Below are 22,315 nucleotides of genomic sequence, written 5' to 3'. Positions count from 1 at the left end.
TACTATCTGTATAGTTTACCAGAAAATTTGGATAGTTTACCAGAAAATTTGGATCCCCCAGTCCCAAGTGTAGATGGAGTAAAAAAAAAATTAAATGTTTTTTGTAGTATCTTAAACTAGATAAAAAAATAATTAGAAAAATTTAAAAGGATATACACAGTTATACCATATTTTTTTAAGTTTTGATGTAAAACTGTTTTGAAGAAGGTACATCGGTTGTTGTAGTAGGAGTTTGGAATAAGTGACAAATTTGCATGCTTGACGATAGCATGCACTTTAGGGAATAATCTCAAGTCAAGTTTGACGCTGGCTCTTCGGTCGGTAGAGTCGTTAATGGTTAACTCATATTCAGGTAACGAGCTACACCTAAAACATGCAACTTTATGACGCCTTTGTAAACATCAGTGGAAAATTGATGTTGCATTTACAGAGACCGAGTTACATTGGAATTTAGAAAGATCAGCAACTCCATAGCAAGACGAATTAGCGATTTGCTACCAGCTAATCAAGTGTATGTTGAAATCCTTCATCTGTGGGCAACTTCGTTGAAAAAATTATTGCCAGCATTAACAGTCATAACATTTTATTAAAAACATCATTAGTGGAAAACTGATACTCCCTAGTGTTCTGAGTTCACCTTCGTTTTGAAAATCTTGTATTTCTTTTTTGCTTATGTCTTTATATTTTTCATCGACAAATCGTTTAATGTTTTTACATAGACTCTTTGTCTACAATCTTGAAAAGCAAATTTAGCTCCATTATCGTTGTTAGATTTTTTTAAAATTTGGCATTTTGAAACAAGCTGAGCAATGTTGAATTATCTGTGAAGTATTTTTAAAACTACTTCAGTAGATAAAACTACTTCAGTAGATAAAACTACTTCAGTAGATAAAACTACTTCAGTAGATAAAACTACTTCAGTAGATAAAACTACTTCGGTAGATAAAACTACTTCAGTAGATAAAACTACTTCGGTAGATAAAACTACTTCAGTAGATAAAACTACTTCGGTAGATAAAAAAACGTTTATAAATGAAATTAATTATGAAATATTTTTCTTTACTTCTTCAGTACATAAAAAAAACGTTCATAAATTAAGCCCACAGGAGAAGAATTAGACATGTTACATTTCAAAACTTTTGAGAAATATGCATTTTAAAGTTTAAAATTATCTTATTCTTCAATGAGATAATATTTTAAACTTCTGGTAATGTAAATGATTTTTCAATTTGTTTGCATAAGCAAACTAATATCTAATAAGAGAAGAAGAAAAAAAAGGGGATAAAAAACAATATAAAAATTTGTGATAAGTATGGTTTCTGCTCTATGGTCTTCATAAATATTTTAATAAATTTTCTTGCGGTGTAATACAAGAGAATGCGTTAAACAGAGGAATGTACGTTATATCATAAAACTGTAACGGTAACTTAACCTACCCTAATTAATGTTTTGTTGAACATTAAACCCTAAAATAATGGTCCGTAGGTGTAAAAATGTGTATCTGGGAGTGGGGATACGTGAGATGGAGATTGGCATTTTAAAAAAAGCTGTGCTATTATAAACAAGACTAAACTATATCTAAAAAATTCTTATTCAATGGAACAGGGTAACCCTAATTGGAATAGGGTAACCCAAAATTTTTGGGTAACATTGTTCCCGGGCTCCAATCAACGCAATTTTTTATAAAACATTCTAATTTGACACCAGCATGAATATAAACAAAATAAAAGTTTGCACTATCTCTGCAAATTACCTATCTTGAACCCCGAAAATCCTGAACCCACCAGTTTAAACCAATTTTATTATTTAGGTTGTCGAAAGAATATTTTCAAAATCTAGCTAATAATTGTATATAGTATGATGGTTTCGAAAATATAAACCGTTTCAGTTGGATTTTTTTTTATGAATTATTTACCACAACGATGCAGGAAAATTGGCATAACTAAATCATTTTCGTGAACATTTAACACAAAGCCATAAATCGAAACAAACATCAGCCGTCATGTTATTTAAATTTAGACCAAGGAAGCTAAGATTGAATAAGATGGACCAGTAGACAATGGCTTAACCTATTAATGAATAATGATGATATTAAAAATGATAATGATAATAATGATAGCAATAATGACAATGAACTTGTAATAACAATAGTAAAAATAATAATAAAAGAAGTAATAATAATAATAATAGTAAAAATAATGATAATAGTAATAATAATATTAATAAAAATAATATTATTATTATTAGTAATAATAATAATAATAATAATAATAATAATAATAATAATAATAATAATAATAATAATAATAATAATAATAATAATAATAATAATAATAATAATAATAATAATAATAATAATAATAATAATAATAATAATAATAATAATAATAATAAATAGCAATAATAATTATAGTAATAATAATGGCTAAAGCTCTTTGCATACAGTTTTGATTTATGTATCTTCAATATATTTTTGCTACTTGCTTAAATATTTTCTTAAAATTGTTTTGATCATAATGCTTAAGATTTGCTCAAAAGTTTGCATGTATAAAGGTTTTGATATAATTTTTTGGAAAAATGTTTAGAATTACTAATAATGAGTATTTGTCTTTAGAGATGATCTCTTTGTATTTAGAGTAAAATGCAATGAGACCAAGTCAAAACAGTGAACTCACAGAGCTTTTAAATGATAAAGGTAATAAAAAATAAGTGTTTTTTCTATATTTTTTAAAAATGCATATATATATATATATATTTTTTTTTTTTACAATAATTTTAAAGTGGTAAGGTAGCTTTGATATATTTTAACAATTTTGATTAGAGTAAAATATTCTTAAACCCTAATGGTTTACTAGGTCAGTTGATTACTCTATGTCCTAGAATTCTCCTATATTATTGGTAAATTATACTTTTTTTTTTTTAAAGTGATAAATAGCATTTAAATGCAAGAGCACGCATTTGCTTCAGTAACTTTGGAAACTGCTTCTTATTTACTCATTACAAAAGCATGTCTGTTCATAAAACTTTCTCAAACAAATTAAGGATGCTGTCTTAACAGTCTTGAAAAAGCAGGCATCAAGTTGCTGTAAAACACTGCTTATGCTGACAAGCAAAGTAAATTTATCCTATTTGATATATTTTATCAACTTTTTATGAAAACAATTCCTTGATAAATCTCTTAAGTTCAAGTTACTGAAATGTAGGAATTGTGTCCATCAAAAGCTGATAAATTTCCTCCATCCAAATTAATGAGAAGCAGACTTAAACAGTGTATTGCATGTTCATGAAGCCATTTTTTAATGCTGATACTTAAGGCCCAGCTTGCAAATTTTCTTTTCTTTTTTCTGGTATCAGTTTGAAATCCAGTTTTGTCAACATTAAAAATGTTTTGAGGCTTATGTAAAATAGTAAAATGGTTCCTTTAGCTTACTTGATAATATTTAGGGATTAATGAAAACAAAGTTTGAATATTTAAAAAAGATTATATTTTATGGTTTGTATAGCTCTCTTTGGTGATTTGAATATTTAAAAAATATATATATTTTATGGTTTGTATAGCTCTCTTTGGTGATTTGAATATTTAAAAAAATTTATATTTTATGGTTTGTATAGTTCTCTTTGGTGATTTGAATATTTAAAAAAAATTATATTTTATGGTTTGTATAGCTCTGTTTGGTGATTTTGTAAATGAAGATTTTGATGCACAACATTATGCAGGCAGAGTTATTGAAAGTCATAAGGTTAATGAGGCATTAGCTCAGCTTAACATTGGAATAAATCTTCTTAATAAAGAGCTTCTTTCTCAGGTATATAAAGTTAATTTCTTTGTTATTTACCATATCATCATCATAGTGTTTCCAACAAATTTAAAATCAAAGTATTTTTTTGTGTATTATTATTAATATTATTATTATTATTATTATTATTATATATATATGTATATATATATATATATGTATGTATATATATGTATGTATGTATATATATATATATATATATATATATATATATGTATATATATATATATATATATATATATATATATATATATATATATATATATATATATATATATATATATATATATATATATATATATATATATGTATATATATACACAAATGTGTTTTTAAGGTATCTGATCATTATGAAGACCTCTTGGCCCAAGCCACTGGTATTGAAACATTAGAAGGTGTCTAATTTTAGACTTTGTTTAAATGACTTTTTTTATTTAGAAACAAAATAGTTTAACTGGATTTGAAAGTTAATTATAAGTTATTATGATTTATTTAAATGGTAAATTTTGTATACTAATGCATTGCACATGTTTTTACATTTCTTTGAACAATAAGGGCAAAAAAGCTTTTAAGTAAAATAATGGCTGCTAATCATGGAATAAAAAAGTAACGCTTGTAAAAATTGTCACAATCATGCAAAATTTAAAAAAATCATTCTCACTCTTTTTGAGTAAAAACAAAAGTAAATTGATTTACTTAGATTTTTGAATTTATTTCAAACATTTTCATATTCAAATGGAAAAATTTCTGAATATTTTTTCTGTCAATCAAACTTGAAGTCTTTTTTCTTGCATTTTCTTAACTTATTTGGTAATTGAGATAGAAAACTTCAGTTCCTTTATAAAACCATAAATCGTGCTTTAGAGGGCAGAGGTTCTATCTCCATGTTGTGCTCAAATTCAACTATGACTTTAGGGACATCTTCAATGTTAATAATTTCAAAAAAGTTGAATTATTCCTATCATGTTTGATAGTTCTAATTGAGCAAAAAACATTAACACTAACAAAAAATGAAATTGCTGATTTATGCTTAATGCTCAAACTTTGTTTTTGTTCTCCTTCAAAACTACCCAAAATGGAGATAGAACCTCTGCCCTCTAAGGCGACGAAATCAAGTATGGTGAAATCCTTAAAATGCCAATTTTTAAATCTTGTCATTTTGTTGTTAGTTTTTAGTGTTTTCAAGTATATTTATTTAGGTGGTCTGCAATCAATTCAAGCAAAAATCTTATCTTTGGTCAAGTCGGTTGAGAGGTATTATACTTATTTATTTGTTTATTATTACTTATTATTACTTATTTATTTATTATTACTTATTACTTATTTATTTATTATTACTTATTACTTATTTATTTATTATTACTTATTTATTTTTCCTTATTATTACTTATTTATAAAAGAATTCTTTTAAATTAAACCAGAGGTGAGAATTCAATTAGTTCATAAAGTCTAAAATGTCTTTACTTTTAACTATCTTTTTTCAATTTTGTTTCATAATTGGCTCCCTTTCAAAAATCTTATAAAAATTTCTTTTAAAGAGTTTTTGATATAAAGTAGAATGTATTTAATAGGGTGGTCCTTATCTATATAACAAAAATAAAAACTTTAGAATCATCACAGGAACTAAACTGATTGAGTTTCTTTTAGGATAATAATGTTCTGTGTGAAAAATCTTGAGGATTGAAAATTATTTAAAGGTTGCACATGAGTGTTAAGTTTAGTTAATTTTATCAGCTAAAATGTTTTCATAAGCTGATAAAATTACACACTCTGGCTCTTAGAGTCTGTCAAAGACTATTCTAGAACAAAGATTTTGATTTAGCCAATCCCATAGTGCTTCTAGCTTTTCAGCCAATCAGGAGAGACTGTACGAAAACCTTATACTGACAGTTGTGCCTAAACTTCAGTGTAACTTCCATTGACTTGTACACATGTGGAAGTAAATGAATTTCACAAACTGTTTGTATGGTTGTTAAATTTATCAACCATGCAAACATGTTTTGTCTTGAGTTTTTAATTCTGAAAAGAAAAGCTTAATGGATGCTTCAGTGTTTAAGATTAGTTATTTAAACTGAGTGTACTTTTCGCTCTTATTATTTCAATTCTAGTCAGCCCCAGATAAATGAGCAGTGTTTCAATAATAGAAATCTGATATCTGGGGCTAAACAAAGATGGCACTTGAACAGCCAAGCAACTCCAAGATAATTATCAAGAGCCACTGGAGATTTTAACAAATTTTTTGAAAAAAAGCACACAAATAATTAGACAACATTTTTACTATTATGAATAACAGAGTGAATACTCTGTTATATGTAATAGTAAAAATTTTAATTTCATAATAATTTGTAATACTCTGTTATTTCTGTCATAAAAAAAAAAAGAACTTTAACACTTAAATATTCTAGAGTAAAATATCTAGAATCCATCTTATTAACTAATAATGATAGAACTAAAAATAGAACTTTATTATTTATGTGCAACCTTTAAATGTGGATTAATCCCTAAAATATTTCACTACAAGTTCCTGTTACGTTTTCAAAACTTGTCAATTTAGCACCACTGAAATAAACCTCATTTCAGATTTCTAAGATTTTGATAAATAGATTATTATTCCAAGATATTGTTAAAAATTAAATAAAGGTCATCATAATTATACAAAGTTATGTAATACATAATTATACATAGTTATGCAAGTTAAATCTTAATAGTTATCCAAAGGCAATAACTATCTTTAAAAATGAAACTGATATGGGTCACAATTTTTGCTAGATTGTGACCTTATAAGTTTAAAGTGTTTTTTAGCTGTGTTTTTCTAACAAACAACAACCTTACAACATTTGTAAACTGAGTTAAGGTTAAAAATCTAAAAGAATAAAGTTTTTACCTTTATTTCAAACAGAAAACTATTTTTTAAACCTTGACCTGCATTATTTTTGTTTTGTTATAAATATTAAAGTTCATTAAAATGTTTTTCATTTAAGTTGTCATTTTTTTAAGAATCAAGAGTCAAGTTAGTGAGCCTTACAATAGAATTGCATCTCGAACACGCCAATTAAGAAGATTACAGGTGTTTATTTTAATATTTATAAGTTTTAAATATCAAAGTATGAAAAAAGAAAATAACTTTTTTCTAAGTAATTATCCAAGGTTTTATTTTTTTTTAAATTGAAAGAGTAAATACTTTAAATTTATGATAACTTGCTATAAATATGTCAGAGGTCAAATTTTCTTAGTTTTTTGTGTATTAAATGCTAATAATCAATAAATGAAAGTAACATTTACTTTTACCAGAATACTGAGTTAACAAATCACAAATCTGAAAAAATTATGCTAAGTGTAGGACTTGTTGATTGATATACTGAAAGAAGTTTTTAATTTATTTCCATCTGTGTAAAACTTTGAAGTCTCTAAAAATATCAAAGCAGTGGAATTCTTACATTACCTTTTTCTAATTCCATTCCAGTATGCCGGATTAAATTAGCCATTGGCGATGGTGTCAAAACATTTATTAGAATAAACTTGCATACTTCTGCCATAATTATCTTACTTAAAACTTGGTGGATTATATTTTGTTATTGACTTGGAAGGGCACTCTAGTCCAGTTTTTTACTCAAAGCAATCTTTTTACCAATAAAATCTAAAAAAAGAAAAAAAATTTTACATACTTGCTGTCATTGAATTGCCCTAGATTTTTCTTATGTTTTGTTTGGCATTACATTGTGGGCAACTTAATGCCAAATGAATTATCCATAAAAGAGGAAGAATAAATAGATCAATAAAAGAGAAAGAAATAAGCAGATCAATAAAGGAGGAAGAATAAACAGATCAATAAAAAAGGAAGTAATAAACAGATCAATAAAAGAGGAAGGAATAAACAGATCAGTAGAAGAGGAAGAATAAACAGATCAAAAAAAAGCAGAAAGAAAAAATTCAGTAATCTTTTAGTAATCTTTTAAATATAGTATTTAGATATAAATGGTCTGTTGAAATTTAGTTTCTTTAATAGACTATTCTGTTCGTTAGGCAGCATATAATTTTGCTTTTTTAATTTGTTTTATATATAAAAATTCATAAATATATTTAAAAACTATAGTTATAGTATAATTTGAAATGTCTTTACTTTAGACCACTTGTGACTACTTAAGGCAAGTGCTGCGCATTATACAGCTCAATAAGCGGTTGCAGTCGCAGCTTGCAGCTGGAGCTAGAGAAATTACAAAAGCTGCTCAAAGTCTTAATGAATTGGGTACTTTAAACCTTTTCTTTTTCAGTTGTTTAAGTCATTGTTGTCATCATCATCATCATCATCATCATCATCATCATCATCATCATCATCATCATCATCATCATCATCATCATCATCACCATCATTATCATTATCATCACCATCATCATCATCATGATTATTATTATTATTATTATTATTATTATTATTATTATTATTATTATTATTATTATTATTATTATTATTATTATTGTTGTTGTTGTTGTTATTATTATTATTATTATTATTATTATTATTATTATTATTATTATTATTATTATTATTATTATTATTATTGTTATTGTTATTATTATTATTGTTATTGTTATTGTTATTATTATTATTATTATTGTTATTGTTATTATTATTATTGTTATTGTTATTATTATTATTGTTATTATTATTATTATTATTATTATTGTTATTATTATTATTATTATTATTATTATTGTTATTATTATTATTATTATTATTATTGTTATTATTATTATTATTATTATTATTATTATTATTATTATTATTATTATTATTATTATTATTATTATTATTATTATTATTATTATTATTATTATTTATTTTTTTCAGATTATGTGTTGGAAGGAAATGACCTAAGTGGCATAGAGGTATAATGAAAAAATCCATTTTTTAAAATCATCTTCTTTTGGCTTTTCTCTCTAACTTTTTATAGCTTAGTCTAAAGAAATCAATTTGTAGTTAAATGTACTATTAATATTTTAAAAACATGATAGTTACAAATCTTCTTCTTTTTTTTTTTTTATCTTTTGGTTTGTTAAGTTGATTGCAGAAGATTTAAAACAGATAAAGGAAGCAAGAATTGCTGTTGAGAAACAAGCGATTAAGATGTTTGAACAAGGGCTCAACACACAAGTAAGTGAAATATAATATAAACAAGTAATGGTAATAAAGTTTAAACTAATATTTTGGTATTTTGTTTGTCAATACACATTTGCTTAGTACTGAGTAAAAACAAGACATAGTACAAAAGCAAAGCTCATAAATTGTATGCTCAATGTCACTATACTTTGTTGTGTTATGTTAATGTAGATGCATCTTAATTGAAGATCTAGCTGTATTTTTTGTTCTTCAGAACCAACCTATGATTGGAACATCTTTGCAAGTCTTTTACAATCTTGGATCCTTAAACTTGCAAGTAAATAAAACTCTTAAGCAGTTAACTAATGAAACAGAGAATCATATTATAAAAGCCATTGATACTCCTGTTGCAGGTTAGTCACAATCTTTTACATTTTTTTGATCAGATAGTTTGGACATGTTTAAGTTTGTAGTCTTAGTATATTTGGATTTTTAGGTAAATAAAATTGCTATGCTGTGTTAGCACTCCCTGAAACTTACATTGATCACTTTTAAAAAATGTGCTAGTGTTTTTTAGCATATTCAATCAATTTAAAACTAAAAATATGTAATATGTATTAACGTACATTTTAATATTAGTTTTATATATTTAATTATGTAAAAGCCTTTAGAATGTTTTTCTAAGTTACACCTTATATTCTGGTAATCTTTTCTCTTTTTTTTAGTCATCTATAATGAATTTTCATATTAAGTTAATAAAAAAAAGGGGATTTAACTGGGTTTGTGCATGGTCTATTCTTTAATTAAATGTATTTGTTAAAAATATGTGTGAGAATAGTTAACTCATTTTAGCTGGACAAAACAGATCTAATGTACCTACGTTTGGAAGTACATCATCAATAACTGCTTTCTGGGAAAAATTTGAAAACCTATTAAAAAAATTGCATGAGCATTGTCAAAAAGTATGATTGTTTTTTTTGTAAAAGTCATTTAAAAGTTTGATCAATTATTTAAATAATTTAACATAAAAATATTGAAAAACATTTTTATTTTGTGATTGGTGCATTTTAATTGCAGGTGTATTTTTAATTGCAGGTGTATTTACTGGAAAAGGTTTTATCTAAGAAAAGGGATCCAATCAGTCATGCTTGCTTCATTGAAGTTTTTAATGAGGTAATGTGTTGCATGTTTTCTTACCAAACAGAAAAATATTTTTTTAAAAATTATAAGCATAGTAACATCTTTTCTTCTTCATGAAAATGTATGAAATATTCAAATAATGTGTCAAAAAACCTTGTAAATTTTTTTCAGAGTTTTTATTTTAATAATTCTTACTTGATTACTAAACTAAAATTCAAGTTTTTTACTAAAATTTTTCTAAAATGTGAATCATGAAATTTAAATTCTTTCTTGCAACCTTAGGAAAACTTGAAAAGAGGGCTGAGTTTATAAACTTTAGCAAAAAATTCATTTTAAAATTTTTAGCAATTAAGAGATTTTAAAAATTATCAAAACTTTTCTATTGATTTTATGTGCTCACTAGAAATCGAAATTGTACACATCGGTATCTACTAAAAGTTATGTGTTTAAGATTTAAAATAGCATTAAATTTTTTTTTTTTTACAGGAAGGAAATAGTACCGTGTTCAATAACTTTTGGAATGAAGTGTGCAGTTTGTTGCGATCTAATTTGGACCAAGCAGCTCAAGGTTTAAGCTACCATCATTTAATAAATCATTAGTTTTTTTTTTTATAAAAAATGACAATATAAGTATATTATGCATAATTCTAGAAAATAAAAAGAAAAAAATGTGAAAAATTTCTTAACCATGTTTTTTGGCTTCATTTTGTAGGTTCAAAATATTTGCAGCATTTATTTGAAGGGGAGTATCCCAAACTTTTGCGTTTGTTTAATGATTTTTGGTCAAATGTACTAACCTTTGTGGATAATAAACAATCCTCAGCAAATGTTGGGTTTAGATCAGAAATTAATGTTGGTTTTTTTCCTGAGACTAGGTTTACATTTGTATTTTCTTAGGTTTCTATTTTTTCCAAAGGTTTTTTTTTTTGTACACTTTAAAAATTTTTTTTCAATGATTAAGCTTACTTTCAATTTTAAGATTTACAAATTAAGTCTTTTTTATGAGTTCTTTATTTTTTACAGCCCTCTTCATTCTTTAAAATCTTGTATCCATCCATTTGAAAAGGCTTACTTATCTTGCTCTTTATCGCGTTTATTTGATCCTATTAACTTGGTGTTTCCTAATGGCTCAACGGCAGTGCCTTCAAAAGATGATCTAGCTGGTATCATTAGGACTATAAACAGGTTAACACTTTCAACAAAATTGAAGAAAGTTTTTGTTTTCTATTAACTTTAAAAAGTAACACAGAAATATTTTTTAGTGAACAGAAAAAACTGTAAACACAAACAACTAATAAAATGTGACCTAGAGATCTAGATACTAGATCTCTATTATAGAGTTTCAAAATAAATTCTAATCAGGTCATCCATTCAAATAGAGCTACTTCTTAAACCCAGTCTCAAGTTGGTATCATTTTTTTTAAAAACCTTAAATCACTTAAAAAACTACTTAAACATTAACAAGGTTACACTATTGGAAAGTTAAGGCAAGAAATAAAGTAATAACAGTGTAATCTTAAGTTGTTTTATTTCAGTGAGATGAGTGTGGCTGCAGTTGATGAACTTCTTATGGTTGAGGTATCCAAAAATGTAGCTGAGACCATTCAACTTTATGTGTCCAAATGTTCAGAGCTGGTAATGATCTTTTTTAGCTCATTTCTTACTTACCTAACTTAGAAAACATAGAAAAGAATTAAAATATATTTTTGGTTTTTGTTTTTTTGATATTGCATTTACATTTGTTTACAGTTGGTTACAACAAGTGATGCCAGTCAGCTAAGTGGGGGGTTAACCAGTTCACAGCTAAGAAATATATCAATTGTAAATTCTTTGCATCTGTTACACTCTGGTATTACAGAGGTATTTGCAAAGGTTTTTTTTCTAGTAAGAAGTATTAAGTTTAAAAAACCACTTACTTTGATGTGTATCATTTGCCTCCTCTAGTTATTACCAAACTTGTCGCATCCTCCTCAAGAAGTTTTAAACATTTTCAACCAGTCACTAAAAGTAAGTTACAAAAGTGTGAGCTTGTGATTCAGTCTTAAAACTTCACATTCTTAATGGGTAATAGAATATTTTGCAAATTTTGATGAAAATTAATTTTATATGTAACAAAAAGTCATTGTAAATTTTACTTTATTTACAATCTAATATTGATATGCGGCTTATGCTGTGTTAATTATGTAACAAGAAAAAGAAAGTTTGTTAATCTTTTTTTTTTTTTTTTTTTTTTTTTTAAGAAAATTCTATCATTTATGGATCTGGCAGTGAGTTTATTGTTGAGTTCTGTGATGGCTTCTTTGGAAAACAAAATTGCCAAAATTCATAGCGAAAATTTCTCAATGTATTTTGGTTTTCTTATTACTATTCTTTTCGTTATTATTCTTTTTAGTTTTACTGTTATTGATTATTTTCTATCAATTTTTTTTTTATGCTGAAACATGTCTGTTTTTGAAAGGTACCATGCCAGGTGCCTGTGAATATTCTTTTATATATTGCTGGAAGTAGTATGGGCTACTTGTGATTATAATTTTAGCTATCATGGTTTACCAACAGTGATGTTCTCCTAATATTTTACTTCTTAATGTTTTAAGAGTATATTTCATTTTTATCATTTAACTTTTTTTTATGATGAAAAGAATTATATACATTTTTATTCTAATCATTAAAATATCTTAACATTATTTGTATCAAAATCTTTTTTGCAAAAAACTAAAAGTTTAACAACTGTTCAGCATTAAAAAAAAAAGAATTTTGTACTTCAATTCTATATTTAACATAATATATTTGAATTAATAATGTAGTATTAAGCTAAGCTATTTTATATAATTATTTAAGATATTGTGAATGAAATAAAGTACTCATTTAGTTCCAAAAAAGCTTATCATGAAATGGTCGAAGTTTCACCATGTTCTCGTTATATCACTGATATCCAGGTGATGGTTTAGATTGTTTAGCATTTGCATTTCTTTGTTACCTTCAATGAATATTATTAAGTCTATATATACATAAGAACATGATGTGAGATTACATATGAAAAATTTATAATAATGAAAAAAATTCTTTCATCAGGAATTTATTTCCAGTCTTCAATCAGACTACCTGTCACTTTATAATTGTCAGGAGTTTTTACTTGAAAGGTATACTCTTATTGAATTTTCCTAAATCTTAATATATCTTTACTTTTTTGTATAATTCCACTTTAATCTAACTAGACAATGTCTGTGTGTTGTCTCAATGTCTCAAAATGTGTTAATTTTTTGTGTTAATATCTCAAAATGTGTTAATTTTTAATTTTTCAATGTCTGTGTGTTGCCTCAATGTCTCAAAATGTGTTAATTTTTTCAAAGAGCTTAATAAAATTAAATAACTCTAAAAATTTCAATGTTATAATTTTATAACTTAATTCAGTTTAAAGCTTTCTGACCCTTCCCACCTATCACTGATTAATTTAAAGACCTTCAAAATACAGTGTTTTTTTTGTGCATAAATCAGGTTGAAAATTATAGAATAACATTACACAGAAGTTGAAAATCTCTAAGGAAGCTGTGCAGAGTACTCTGAAAATACATAATGAAACTAACAGCTACAAAAGCAGAAAAATTACTAAAATTGCTCATATGACCATAAAATGAGAAAGTAGGATGATGGATGAGTTTTTTTGACTTGATGGCAGAAAGTCTTTGGGTTGATAAATCGCAGTTTTTTTTGCATCAGAATAACAAGTTTTAGTTTATTGGGATTGATCAAGCATTGGAGTGTATCATTCCAATGGTTAGATATGGAGATGGATCAGTCATGATTTGGACAAGGATTTATATATCTGGAAGATAATAGCCTTGTAGCTGTTCAGTGGATATTTGTGTGAAAAAAGAAAAATGCTCAATTATAGGGAATGACTGTTTCAATAAAATTAGATTTGAATTGTTATGGGATCATCAAGTCATTTGTGTGATGAGTCCAAAATCTAACCATTGGGGAATGAGTTTCATGGAGCAAAATTGAAATTGGTATCCTTAAAAAAAAGAATACTGCATTTAGGTAAATCCATCATCGTGAGAAAGGAGGATCCTTTGGAAGAACAGAGCACTTTACTAAAAAAATATTTACCAAGTTAAATATTTTTTATGTAATAAATCAAATAACTATTACAAGAATAAGTGAATTCATGAAGTTGAATGTGTCATTTTCATTTTCATTTTTCATTAAGAAAATTCAATTTTTTGTTGCAGTTTTATCATTTTAAGAGGTACTGTATGTTAAGCTCTCTTAAATAAAAGATATCCAGTTGCTTATTAACAGGCCATTAACCAGAACATTAACCAGAGTGCTACCTAATATTCAGCTTACTTTAAAATCATTATTTTTCTTGAAAATTCTTGCAATTCAAACTATAGTAATGAAATGATTATTTTGTATAAAAATATTTGTTTTTTAAAGTTCTTTAAAACCAAGATGAAATATTTTTTTAAAAAAGAAATAAATTTATTTTTATATATTTTTAACAATCAATTTTATATATGTTAAAACATTTAAAATACAATTGTTAATTTTTTTTGGAGATATTTGCACTTAAACAGGAGATTTTTGCGCTTAAATTATTTCATTTTCTGTAATAGGTGCTTCAATCAAACATCAAATTTTGATAAATAGGATCCAACAGTCATCTGTTTTAATTAGCTAATTAGTTGCTCAAATTATCCTTTTTGGTGCATAAACTGTACTTTTTCAAATTTATAAACTTTAGTTCATTCAAATGAATCATAAGTGCATAATATGAAATAATTGCCTTTTAACTAATTTGTTATTTGCTTATTTTGCTTTTTCTTGACATCAACAAAAATATATCAGATATTTAGACTCACAATATTGAAATCATGTTTATGGTAAAAAAAGTTTTACATTTTTGTAATTTTTAAAATTAAAAAGCACAATAGACTGAAAAATAATCTCTGTTAATATTTACATTATTTATTTTTAAGCAATTCACAATCCAAGTCTAAACATTGAATTTCCCTACCAAACAAAAATTGTTTATATTTACAACAATATCTTTTAGACTAGAAGCAATTGCTGGTAGACTTTTGGAACTTTTTGTTCGACACACGTGTCTATTGCGTAATATATCAGAAGGAGGAAAATTGAAGATTGCTGCTGATATGGCACAATTGGAGTTTGCGTTATCACCTTTTTGCCATAGAGTTGTTGACTTAGGATCATCATACAAACTTTTCAGAGCATTCCGGTGAGCATCTCTTTAAAGCCAGATCATTGAAAGTAGTGTAGGAAGTCTTTTTTTAAGATTTTGTAATATACTCTTTGATTGACAATTATTTGTTGTTGAGTTAATCAAACTACATTGTTTTTTTTTATGAAAATATTATTTTCATTAGACCTCTTCTATTTCAAAATGTTGAAGATATTCCTACAAATCCAAATCTTGGTGATAGTTTGTCATATAGCACTGCTCTTCATTTTTTATTCTCTCAAGCTCCACCACAGTTGCTTTCACCACACACGGTATTGTTGCTCTTTTTTTAAATTAGCCATATTTGGTGATGATAATAGTTAATGTTTCAATTATATCTAAGCTTTATTTCTTTATAATTTATAATTTATTGTATGCATAAACTCTACTATCTTTAATTATTGGCATACATTATTATTATTTATTAGTTTTTTTTCCTTTATTTGTTAAATGTTTAATGCTTTATGAAAGTCAATTAAGACTTTTTTTTTTGACAACAAGGTTGCTGGTTGGAGTGTTGCAGAGTATTCTGAGTGGCTTGATGATCATCATGAAGAAAATGAGCGGATAGCTCTCATTAGGTAGTTAAACTTTAAGCAAAGAGCAATTAGAATGAGAATTACTTAAACTTTTAACTTATAACTTTTTTTTTAATGTGTTTTTTAATTTGTTTTTTGTTTGTTTTTTAATGTGTTTTTTCACTTTTAACATCATGTGTAAAAAGTTCATGAATTAAATATATCTATAAAAGTTGTATCAATTACTTTTTAAAATGAGAAAAAAAATAGCTTTATTTGTAAACAAATTTTATTGGAGTTCTAAAATAAGCTCCAAGTTGAATTTTAAAATTTGTAATCTCCTAATAGTAGCAGGTTCAATTTCATTATAATAGAAGTATGGATACTGTAGTCATAACATAAAGTTGCAGGTCTTAAGGTTAGTAGCCTTAAAAGATTTTTTTTAATAAAAGTTTTATTATCTTTTCAGTGGCACTATAGAAGCATATGCACAAAAAGTTAACAACCAGGGTGATTCTGAGCTTCATCCAGTTTACTTAACTATGAAAAAGCTTCTCTCTGATCAAGAAAGTCTGAAGAGAAAAGAGAATAACTTCAAATCCACTTCTTAACTTTTTTTACAATTATTAAAAATATTATTTATTATCAATTGTTTTTTTTTTTTAATTTAACTTTATTTTTGGTTGTAAAACCAATTTTTGAATTTTGAGAATTCTTCCATTTTATCAATTTCTTACTCATCAAAATTCTTTTCATGCAACTTGTTTACTGTTCTACCAAAGTAAAAGAGAAAGAATTCACATGGTAAAAAACTGTGGGATTGCATTTAAAAAATTTTAAAGTTATTACTCTTGCCTAAAGTTATTACCCTTGACAGTCCAGTAAAAAATTCATTTTGAATCAAATTTTAAGTGAAAAAAAGAAAAGAAAAAAATTTTTTTTAAAAAAAACTTTTAAAAAAATTAAAAAAAACAATGGAAAAATAGCCCAACTTTAAAATTTTAATTATTTCAAAACCATAAAACTGTTTTTTACCTTACAGATTTCAATTATTTACTTATGTTTTATTTTAAACTTTGTTTTAAAATTTTGTTTTACATTAAAAATTTGCAAAGGTAAAAACAAAAAAAAAGTAATAAAAAAAATCTTCATGAAGCATAAATTATGACAAATGTTGCACAGAGTTTATTTAGCTTATCTACCACACCATTTACAGCTCCTAATTATAGTGGTGCTTCAACAAGCTATGGCTATTTTACTCCTGACTGGGCTAACGCAACATCTCAAAAGCCTACATCAACAAAAGCCCCGAATAACAGCATTACAAAAAATCTTCTGTTTGTTATAAGTTTACCTGTTGGAACTACTTTTCTAATGGCAGTCTGTATTGTTGTGGTAAATCTTTAATTCTTCTTTTGTAAAGCTTCTTGTTTCTCAGCAACTTTTTTTTGTCTGCAGAGAAAATTTAACAAAAGCATTTAAAAGATTTCACTGAACTGAAAATAAATGCAGGCTTTTTACTTAATTTTAGCTATTTTTTAATTGATGTAAGCGATAGATACTAATTATATTTATGTGCTATATATTTTTTTATTATTGTTTTTTTTTGTAGGTTTTAAAGTGGAAAAAACACATGAGGTACATGAAATAGAAATCTAAATCTAAAAATTGAATGGTATTTTTTTTTTATCAAAAAATTTTTTTATTGTTTGTTGCCCTAATAATTTTCATGACCTATTTTTCAGGAAGCGTGAAATTGAAAAAGCTCTTGCACCAGTTTATACTTATGACAATAGCGAAGTAGAAGTTAATGATAGTTTTTGTTATCATGAAGAAGAAAATAACAGAAATGTTTTTCAAGAGGCAAATGGAAACCAGGTTTGTTTTCTAGTTAAATTTTTTTTACAGGTTGACAAAATTAAAATATTAATTAACTAATTAACTTTTTTATGTAGAATGCTTGATTTATCATTCTTGAAATACTTTGGTGATGCTGATGTATCTTTTTTTATTTTTTAGCTCTTGATGGATTCTGACGTAAATGAAGTAAGATTTTTGGATAGTGGATCTGTTAGAAGGACTACTCAGAAAAATGAATTTCAAATATATCCAGTTTAATATTTATTTTTTTCTAGGTGCTAGATTTTTTTTCATAAAAAGTTAAATTAGTCTGCTATTTTGTAAAGATTTAACACTTTCTGTCAGGACATCAATTTTTGTGTTGAGCATGTTTTATTTATAAAAAATCAATTAATTTTAATGATTTCTTTTGATAAAATTTTTGATTTTTAGTTTTCTAAAAATCATTTAATCTTTTACTTCTTTGTTAAATCTGTTTATATATTACTAAATAGTTACAAAAGCAGTGAAAATAGTTATTGAGGTTAACGAAGTTGTTTTTACGGATTCATATAAAAAGTCATATAATTTATCTTAATTTGTTTCAACTAAAACAATTTTCTTTTGGCTTTTTTGTGTAAACAATCTCTCTTATTTTTCAATCCAATATTTTCTTAAGAAGATTTGTTTTATTTGTTTATTTTAAAGTTTATTTTTACAGTATTTGTTAATTCTTTAAAAACAAAAGGTTTCCTTAAATAAATATTTTTTCTTGGTTCAGTTTTTGTGGTTTCCCTAAATAAATATCTTTTCTTGGTTAAGTTTTTTTGGTTTCCCTAAATAAATATCTTTTCTTGGTTAAGTTTTTTTGGTTTCCCTAGATAAATATCTTTTCTTGGTTCAGTTTTTTTGGTTTCCCTAGATAACTATCTTTTCTTGGTTCAGTTTTTTTGGTTTCCCTAGATAAATATCTTTTCTTGGTTAAGTTTTTTTGGTTTCCCTAGATAAATATCTTTTCTTGGTTCAGTTTTTGTGACAACTTTTATGCGGTATTCAAGCAGAATCTGTTAAGTTGAATGAGTTTTCTTCCTATCACAGTTTTGTTAATATAGGATAACAGCATTTATTCATGGCGAAATTAGTAGCAGATGAAAGTTGGGGTCTTGATCGATTTGATGATGGTACAACAAGTAAAGAAATATTTCTAGGATTTTTTAAAATTCTTTTTAATTTAACTTTACAGTCTCTTGTTTTTTTATTTACTATGTTAATAACCTTCTTATTCTAGTTTAATGATTTTTTGTGATTTCTTCGAAACTTTACATTAAGTTTTTATATTGCAGTTAATTTTTTTTTTTAAATTAAATATTTCTGATTATTATTGTTTGCAGAGATGGTTGGTGAATTGCAATTAAAAAAATATGGAAATTTTTTTGACGAATATGCTACTCAACTAAAAGCGATTGAAAATGCTTTGGATGAAACTGCGGTTGATATGTGGGATGTTACGCTTGATCCAATTGCACTTCAGGTTTTTTTCATAGAGTTAATTTGTTGAAAGATCATTATGCTACTACTTGTTATAAAATCTTTAGCCCTAATAACAAAATATTTTTTCCTTTTTTAAAGACTGTCCCATACGAACAAACCAGTCTCATTGAACTTATCAAAACTGACAACAAGGTATTTTTTTTTTGTTGTGGTACATGTTGTATGTTTACCTAGTTACATTCTATGTATACAGAAATTATGTTCTTGATATGACACTAATTCAAAACAACCAAATAAATATTTTTCTAAAATGTATATACCTAAAAAAAGCTTAACACAGCTTAACATTAATTAGCTATTAGTTAAACAATTAATCAAACTTAGTTATTGATCAAAAAAATTAATTATTAATTATTAAAACAAGTAATTACAAATTAAAACAAATAATTTATAACTAGTTTAAAAATAAAAATACAAATAATTTTAGACAAATAATTTTAAGCTATGTAATTGAGAATTAAATTAGAATAGTTGAGGGTTATACAAATGTGTGTGTTCTTGATTTATATACTTATAACGTATGTGTGTGACTCTTCTAGAAGTTTATACTTATAATGTATGTGTGTGACTCTTCTAGAAGTTTATACTTATAACGTATGTGTGTGACTCTTCTAGAAGTTTATACTTATAACGTATGTGTGTGACTCTTCTAGAAGTTTATACTTATAACGTATGTGTGTGACTCTTCTAGAAGTTTATGGATATTAGCAAGATTTATGGTATATAAGCTGTCTGATAGAGCAAGGCTTATAATAATAATTTTTTTTTTCAGAAATATATCTAAGTGTTATTTTCATTCATAATCTCATGTAAGAAGAGTGCTTCCACTACTGAAAGAAATAAGATGATTTAGATGACAATTTTCATCCAATTTCATAACTCACATAGGAAAAGAAGAACTGTTCCACTTGAAGAAAAATCATTGGAAAATAACTGCAGGATACCACTCAAGTCCAAGTTGTTGGTCACTATCTGTTACTGGAGGATGCAAATACATAAAGCAAATTGAGAAAGAAGTTTCAAGCTTATGGAAAAAGAAATTTAATTTTCAAAATTTACAAATTCAAATTGTGAAACTGGATCAAGTGCTAAAGACCTATAAAAATTGTGTAAAACAAGGAAATTATGATTGATTGAATGAAGTTTTTGGCATTACAAAAAAAGATGGTGAATGGCTCTGTAGTGAGGACAAAAGGTTGTATAATCTTGAGATAGAAAACAAAAGACAGCTCAGGTATACAATTGGGAAGGCTGAAGGTTCAAAAACTATCCATCCATCAAAAAGAAGAAAAATGTCCTTGGAGTCTACTGTAACAACAGCAGCAACAACAGCAACATGGTCAACTTTCAAATCAGAGATTTAGACAGAACATCAAGAGTCCGAAGATTCTGAAGAACAGTCCATAAGTACAACCAAAGTGTACAACTAAACCAAAACTGCAACCAAAGTAGTAACATCTTCAAAATTTTCAACCAGAAAGCGACAACCATTTGTTGACAGTTATCTCAAGATGGGATCAACACTCAGACACCTTTAAAATCTGACATATTCAGATCCACTGTTAAAGAAACTGTTAAACTTAAAGAAGAAATAAGTAAAACATTACATTTTGAAAGTTGGTCACTCTACATTTTGAAAACTGGTTACACATTTTTATGATAAATGTATTAATCATTAAGAATATCAAGTGTTAGTGTTGAAGAATGAACAAAGAGAAGTGAAGTTACAAGCATTAGATCTACCAGACAGAAAAAACAGATACTTTTGTCAAAAACATAACAGCCATTCTTGATGAATACAATTTTTGGAAGAGTATAAAGATGATTTTAGCAGTCACTATGAATGTGAACACCGGAAAAATGAATGGAATTGTTACTCAGTTATAAAGAGTTTTTTTAAAAAAAAGAACCGAAAAGAGCCACAATTCATGTCAACACCATGTCCTTGATCAAATTCTTTATGATGAAGATGAAGAACTTGGAGGAAACAACACATTATCAAACATCAAATTTTTCTTTTCTTCCAAAATTTGTAATGAACTAAGAATAGCTCAAGATGAATTTCAAGCATGGTAGAGAAGTGATTACTGAAACAGCAGGATGGCATAATGACATAAAATTTCTATTTCATTTAACTCAAGTTTTCAAATTTTTTGAAAAATCTGGAGTTTTCCCTAAAGTGAAGCTTCAGAAAATGCCAAACTTAAGAAATGCAAGATGGAATTCCCAAGCAATACTAGCTCTTTTGGTATTCATACTTCTACCAAAAATACAATGACCAAATCTACAATCCAGATGATTATCAGAAGCTATGTAGCAATTTGCAGGTTCATGAGAAAGTGTTAAGCTCTGTGAAAAAGTTTTGAAGTCATGAACCATCAAAGCTGGCAATACCCAGAATAGATCAGTGTGCAGAATGGGCAATCAAGTGTTTTCAAGAATTTTTCAACTGTCTGTTAAATGAAAGAGAACATTCAGCTTCGATTTATTTTGTAAAACGAAACATAAGAATTGTATAGTATGCTTTAATTGGACTGAATACTTCACATTCTTTTTTGTTTTATGCAGTAGCTTTGATTGATAGTTAAGCTTGCAATCTTATACTTATTTCTAATTTAGTGTGTTACACTGTAACAATAATAATAATGATAATAATAATAATAATAATAATAATAATAATAATAATAATAATAATAATAATAATAATAATAATAATAATAATAATAATAATAATAATAATAATATTATTATTATTATTATTAATATTATTATTATTATTATTATTATTATTATTATTATTATTATTATTATTATTATTATTATTATTATTATTATTATTATTATTATTATTATTATTATTATTACTATTATTATTATTATTTCACAGATTTGGTTTTTTTGGAATTTTTGGTTTGTGCATGAACTTTTTCAACAAAAAAAAGTTCATGTTTTTTTTCATGAGTTTTGAACGTTCATCAATCCAATGACCCAATTGTATAAGGTCGCAAAAAATTGATAACCCTTATATGTATTACTTTTGAGATGTAATTTTTTTTTAATGTTTTCTAAATTCATGTGATGAATGGGATTAAAAATAATTTGTCAAGTTTTAAGCCATAAAAAT

The 22,315-nt window shown here is 25.9% G+C and overlaps 3 protein-coding genes across 5 annotated transcripts in view; all 3 read left to right on the top strand.

Annotated features, from left to right (window-relative positions):
* Window positions 1-2,584: 2,584 nt before the first annotated feature.
* On the top strand, window positions 2,585-16,448 carry LOC145195282 (conserved oligomeric Golgi complex subunit 5-like). 2 transcript variants are annotated; one of them, XR_016446183.1, is made up of 24 exons: window positions 2,585-2,695; window positions 3,667-3,806; window positions 4,135-4,192; window positions 4,997-5,051; window positions 6,795-6,864; window positions 7,923-8,043; window positions 8,647-8,684; window positions 8,857-8,949; window positions 9,170-9,308; window positions 9,748-9,857; window positions 9,991-10,068; window positions 10,522-10,603; window positions 10,748-10,910; window positions 11,059-11,220; window positions 11,571-11,670; window positions 11,785-11,895; window positions 11,980-12,042; window positions 12,276-12,379; window positions 12,905-12,971; window positions 13,122-13,175; window positions 15,095-15,280; window positions 15,429-15,555; window positions 15,785-15,864; window positions 16,271-16,448. XR_016446183.1 is itself a non-coding variant. In XM_090070318.1 (24 exons), the coding sequence occupies exons 1-24, from the start codon at window positions 2,647-2,649 to the stop codon at window positions 16,410-16,412; spliced, it is 2,406 nt and encodes an 801-aa protein (XP_089926444.1). In that variant the 5' UTR covers window positions 2,585-2,646; the 3' UTR covers window positions 16,413-16,448. The 2 variants fall into 2 exon arrangements, 1 of the variants encoding a protein (XP_089926444.1); XM_090070318.1 differs by having other exon boundaries at window positions 13,108-13,175.
* A 439-nt stretch (window positions 16,449-16,887) lies between these two features.
* LOC145195283 (uncharacterized) lies at window positions 16,888-18,403 on the top strand. Its single transcript, XM_080073088.2, has 4 exons — window positions 16,888-17,196; window positions 17,414-17,439; window positions 17,547-17,679; window positions 17,821-18,403. The coding sequence occupies exons 1-4, from the start codon at window positions 16,966-16,968 to the stop codon at window positions 17,917-17,919; spliced, it is 489 nt and encodes a 162-aa protein (XP_079929214.2). The 5' UTR covers window positions 16,888-16,965; the 3' UTR covers window positions 17,920-18,403.
* A 230-nt stretch (window positions 18,404-18,633) lies between these two features.
* LOC145195302 (WASH complex subunit 4-like) overlaps window positions 18,634-22,315 on the top strand; it is a 31,376-nt gene continuing 27,694 nt past the window's right edge. The window contains exons 1-3 of one of the 2 annotated variants that reach the window (XM_090070316.1): window positions 18,634-18,830; window positions 19,032-19,171; window positions 19,270-19,323. In XM_090070316.1, coding sequence (XP_089926442.1) covers window positions 18,770-18,830; window positions 19,032-19,171; window positions 19,270-19,323 — 255 coding nt within the window. In that variant the 5' untranslated portion in view covers window positions 18,634-18,769. The remainder of the gene's footprint in view (window positions 18,831-19,031; window positions 19,172-19,269; window positions 19,324-22,315) is intronic. The other variant, XM_090070317.1, reaches the window with a different exon arrangement.

Source organism: Hydra viridissima, unplaced genomic scaffold (genome assembly GCF_058129835.1).
Source record: "Hydra viridissima isolate aposymbiotic clone 2 unplaced genomic scaffold, HvirCarnegie_v1 scaffold_13, whole genome shotgun sequence".
Taxonomy (NCBI): Eukaryota; Metazoa; Cnidaria; class Hydrozoa; order Anthoathecata; family Hydridae; genus Hydra; species Hydra viridissima.
The sequence above is the reverse complement of the archived record's forward strand: the minus strand, read 5'-3'. Positions and strand labels throughout refer to the sequence as shown.

What these genes read in the sequence shown, in the direction of transcription:
- LOC145195283 (XM_080073088.2), top strand. Translation starts at nt 16,966, where the DNA reads ATGACAAATGTTGCACAGAGTTTATTTAGCTTATCTACCACACCATTT. An exon ending in AAGTGGAAAAAACACATGAG is followed by an intron (nt 17,440 to 17,546) that starts GTACATGAAATA and finishes CCTATTTTTCAG; the next exon opens with GAAGCGTGAAATTGAAAAAG. An exon ending in AAGAGGCAAATGGAAACCAG is followed by an intron (nt 17,680 to 17,820) that starts GTTTGTTTTCTA and finishes TTTATTTTTTAG; the next exon opens with CTCTTGATGGATTCTGACGT.
- LOC145195282 (XM_090070318.1), top strand. Translation starts at nt 2,647, where the DNA reads ATGAGACCAAGTCAAAACAGTGAACTCACAGAGCTTTTAAATGATAAA. An exon ending in TACACTCTGGTATTACAGAG is followed by an intron (nt 11,896 to 11,979) that starts GTATTTGCAAAG and finishes TGCCTCCTCTAG; the next exon opens with TTATTACCAAACTTGTCGCA. An exon ending in AGTTGCTTTCACCACACACG is followed by an intron (nt 15,556 to 15,784) that starts GTATTGTTGCTC and finishes TTTGACAACAAG; the next exon opens with GTTGCTGGTTGGAGTGTTGC.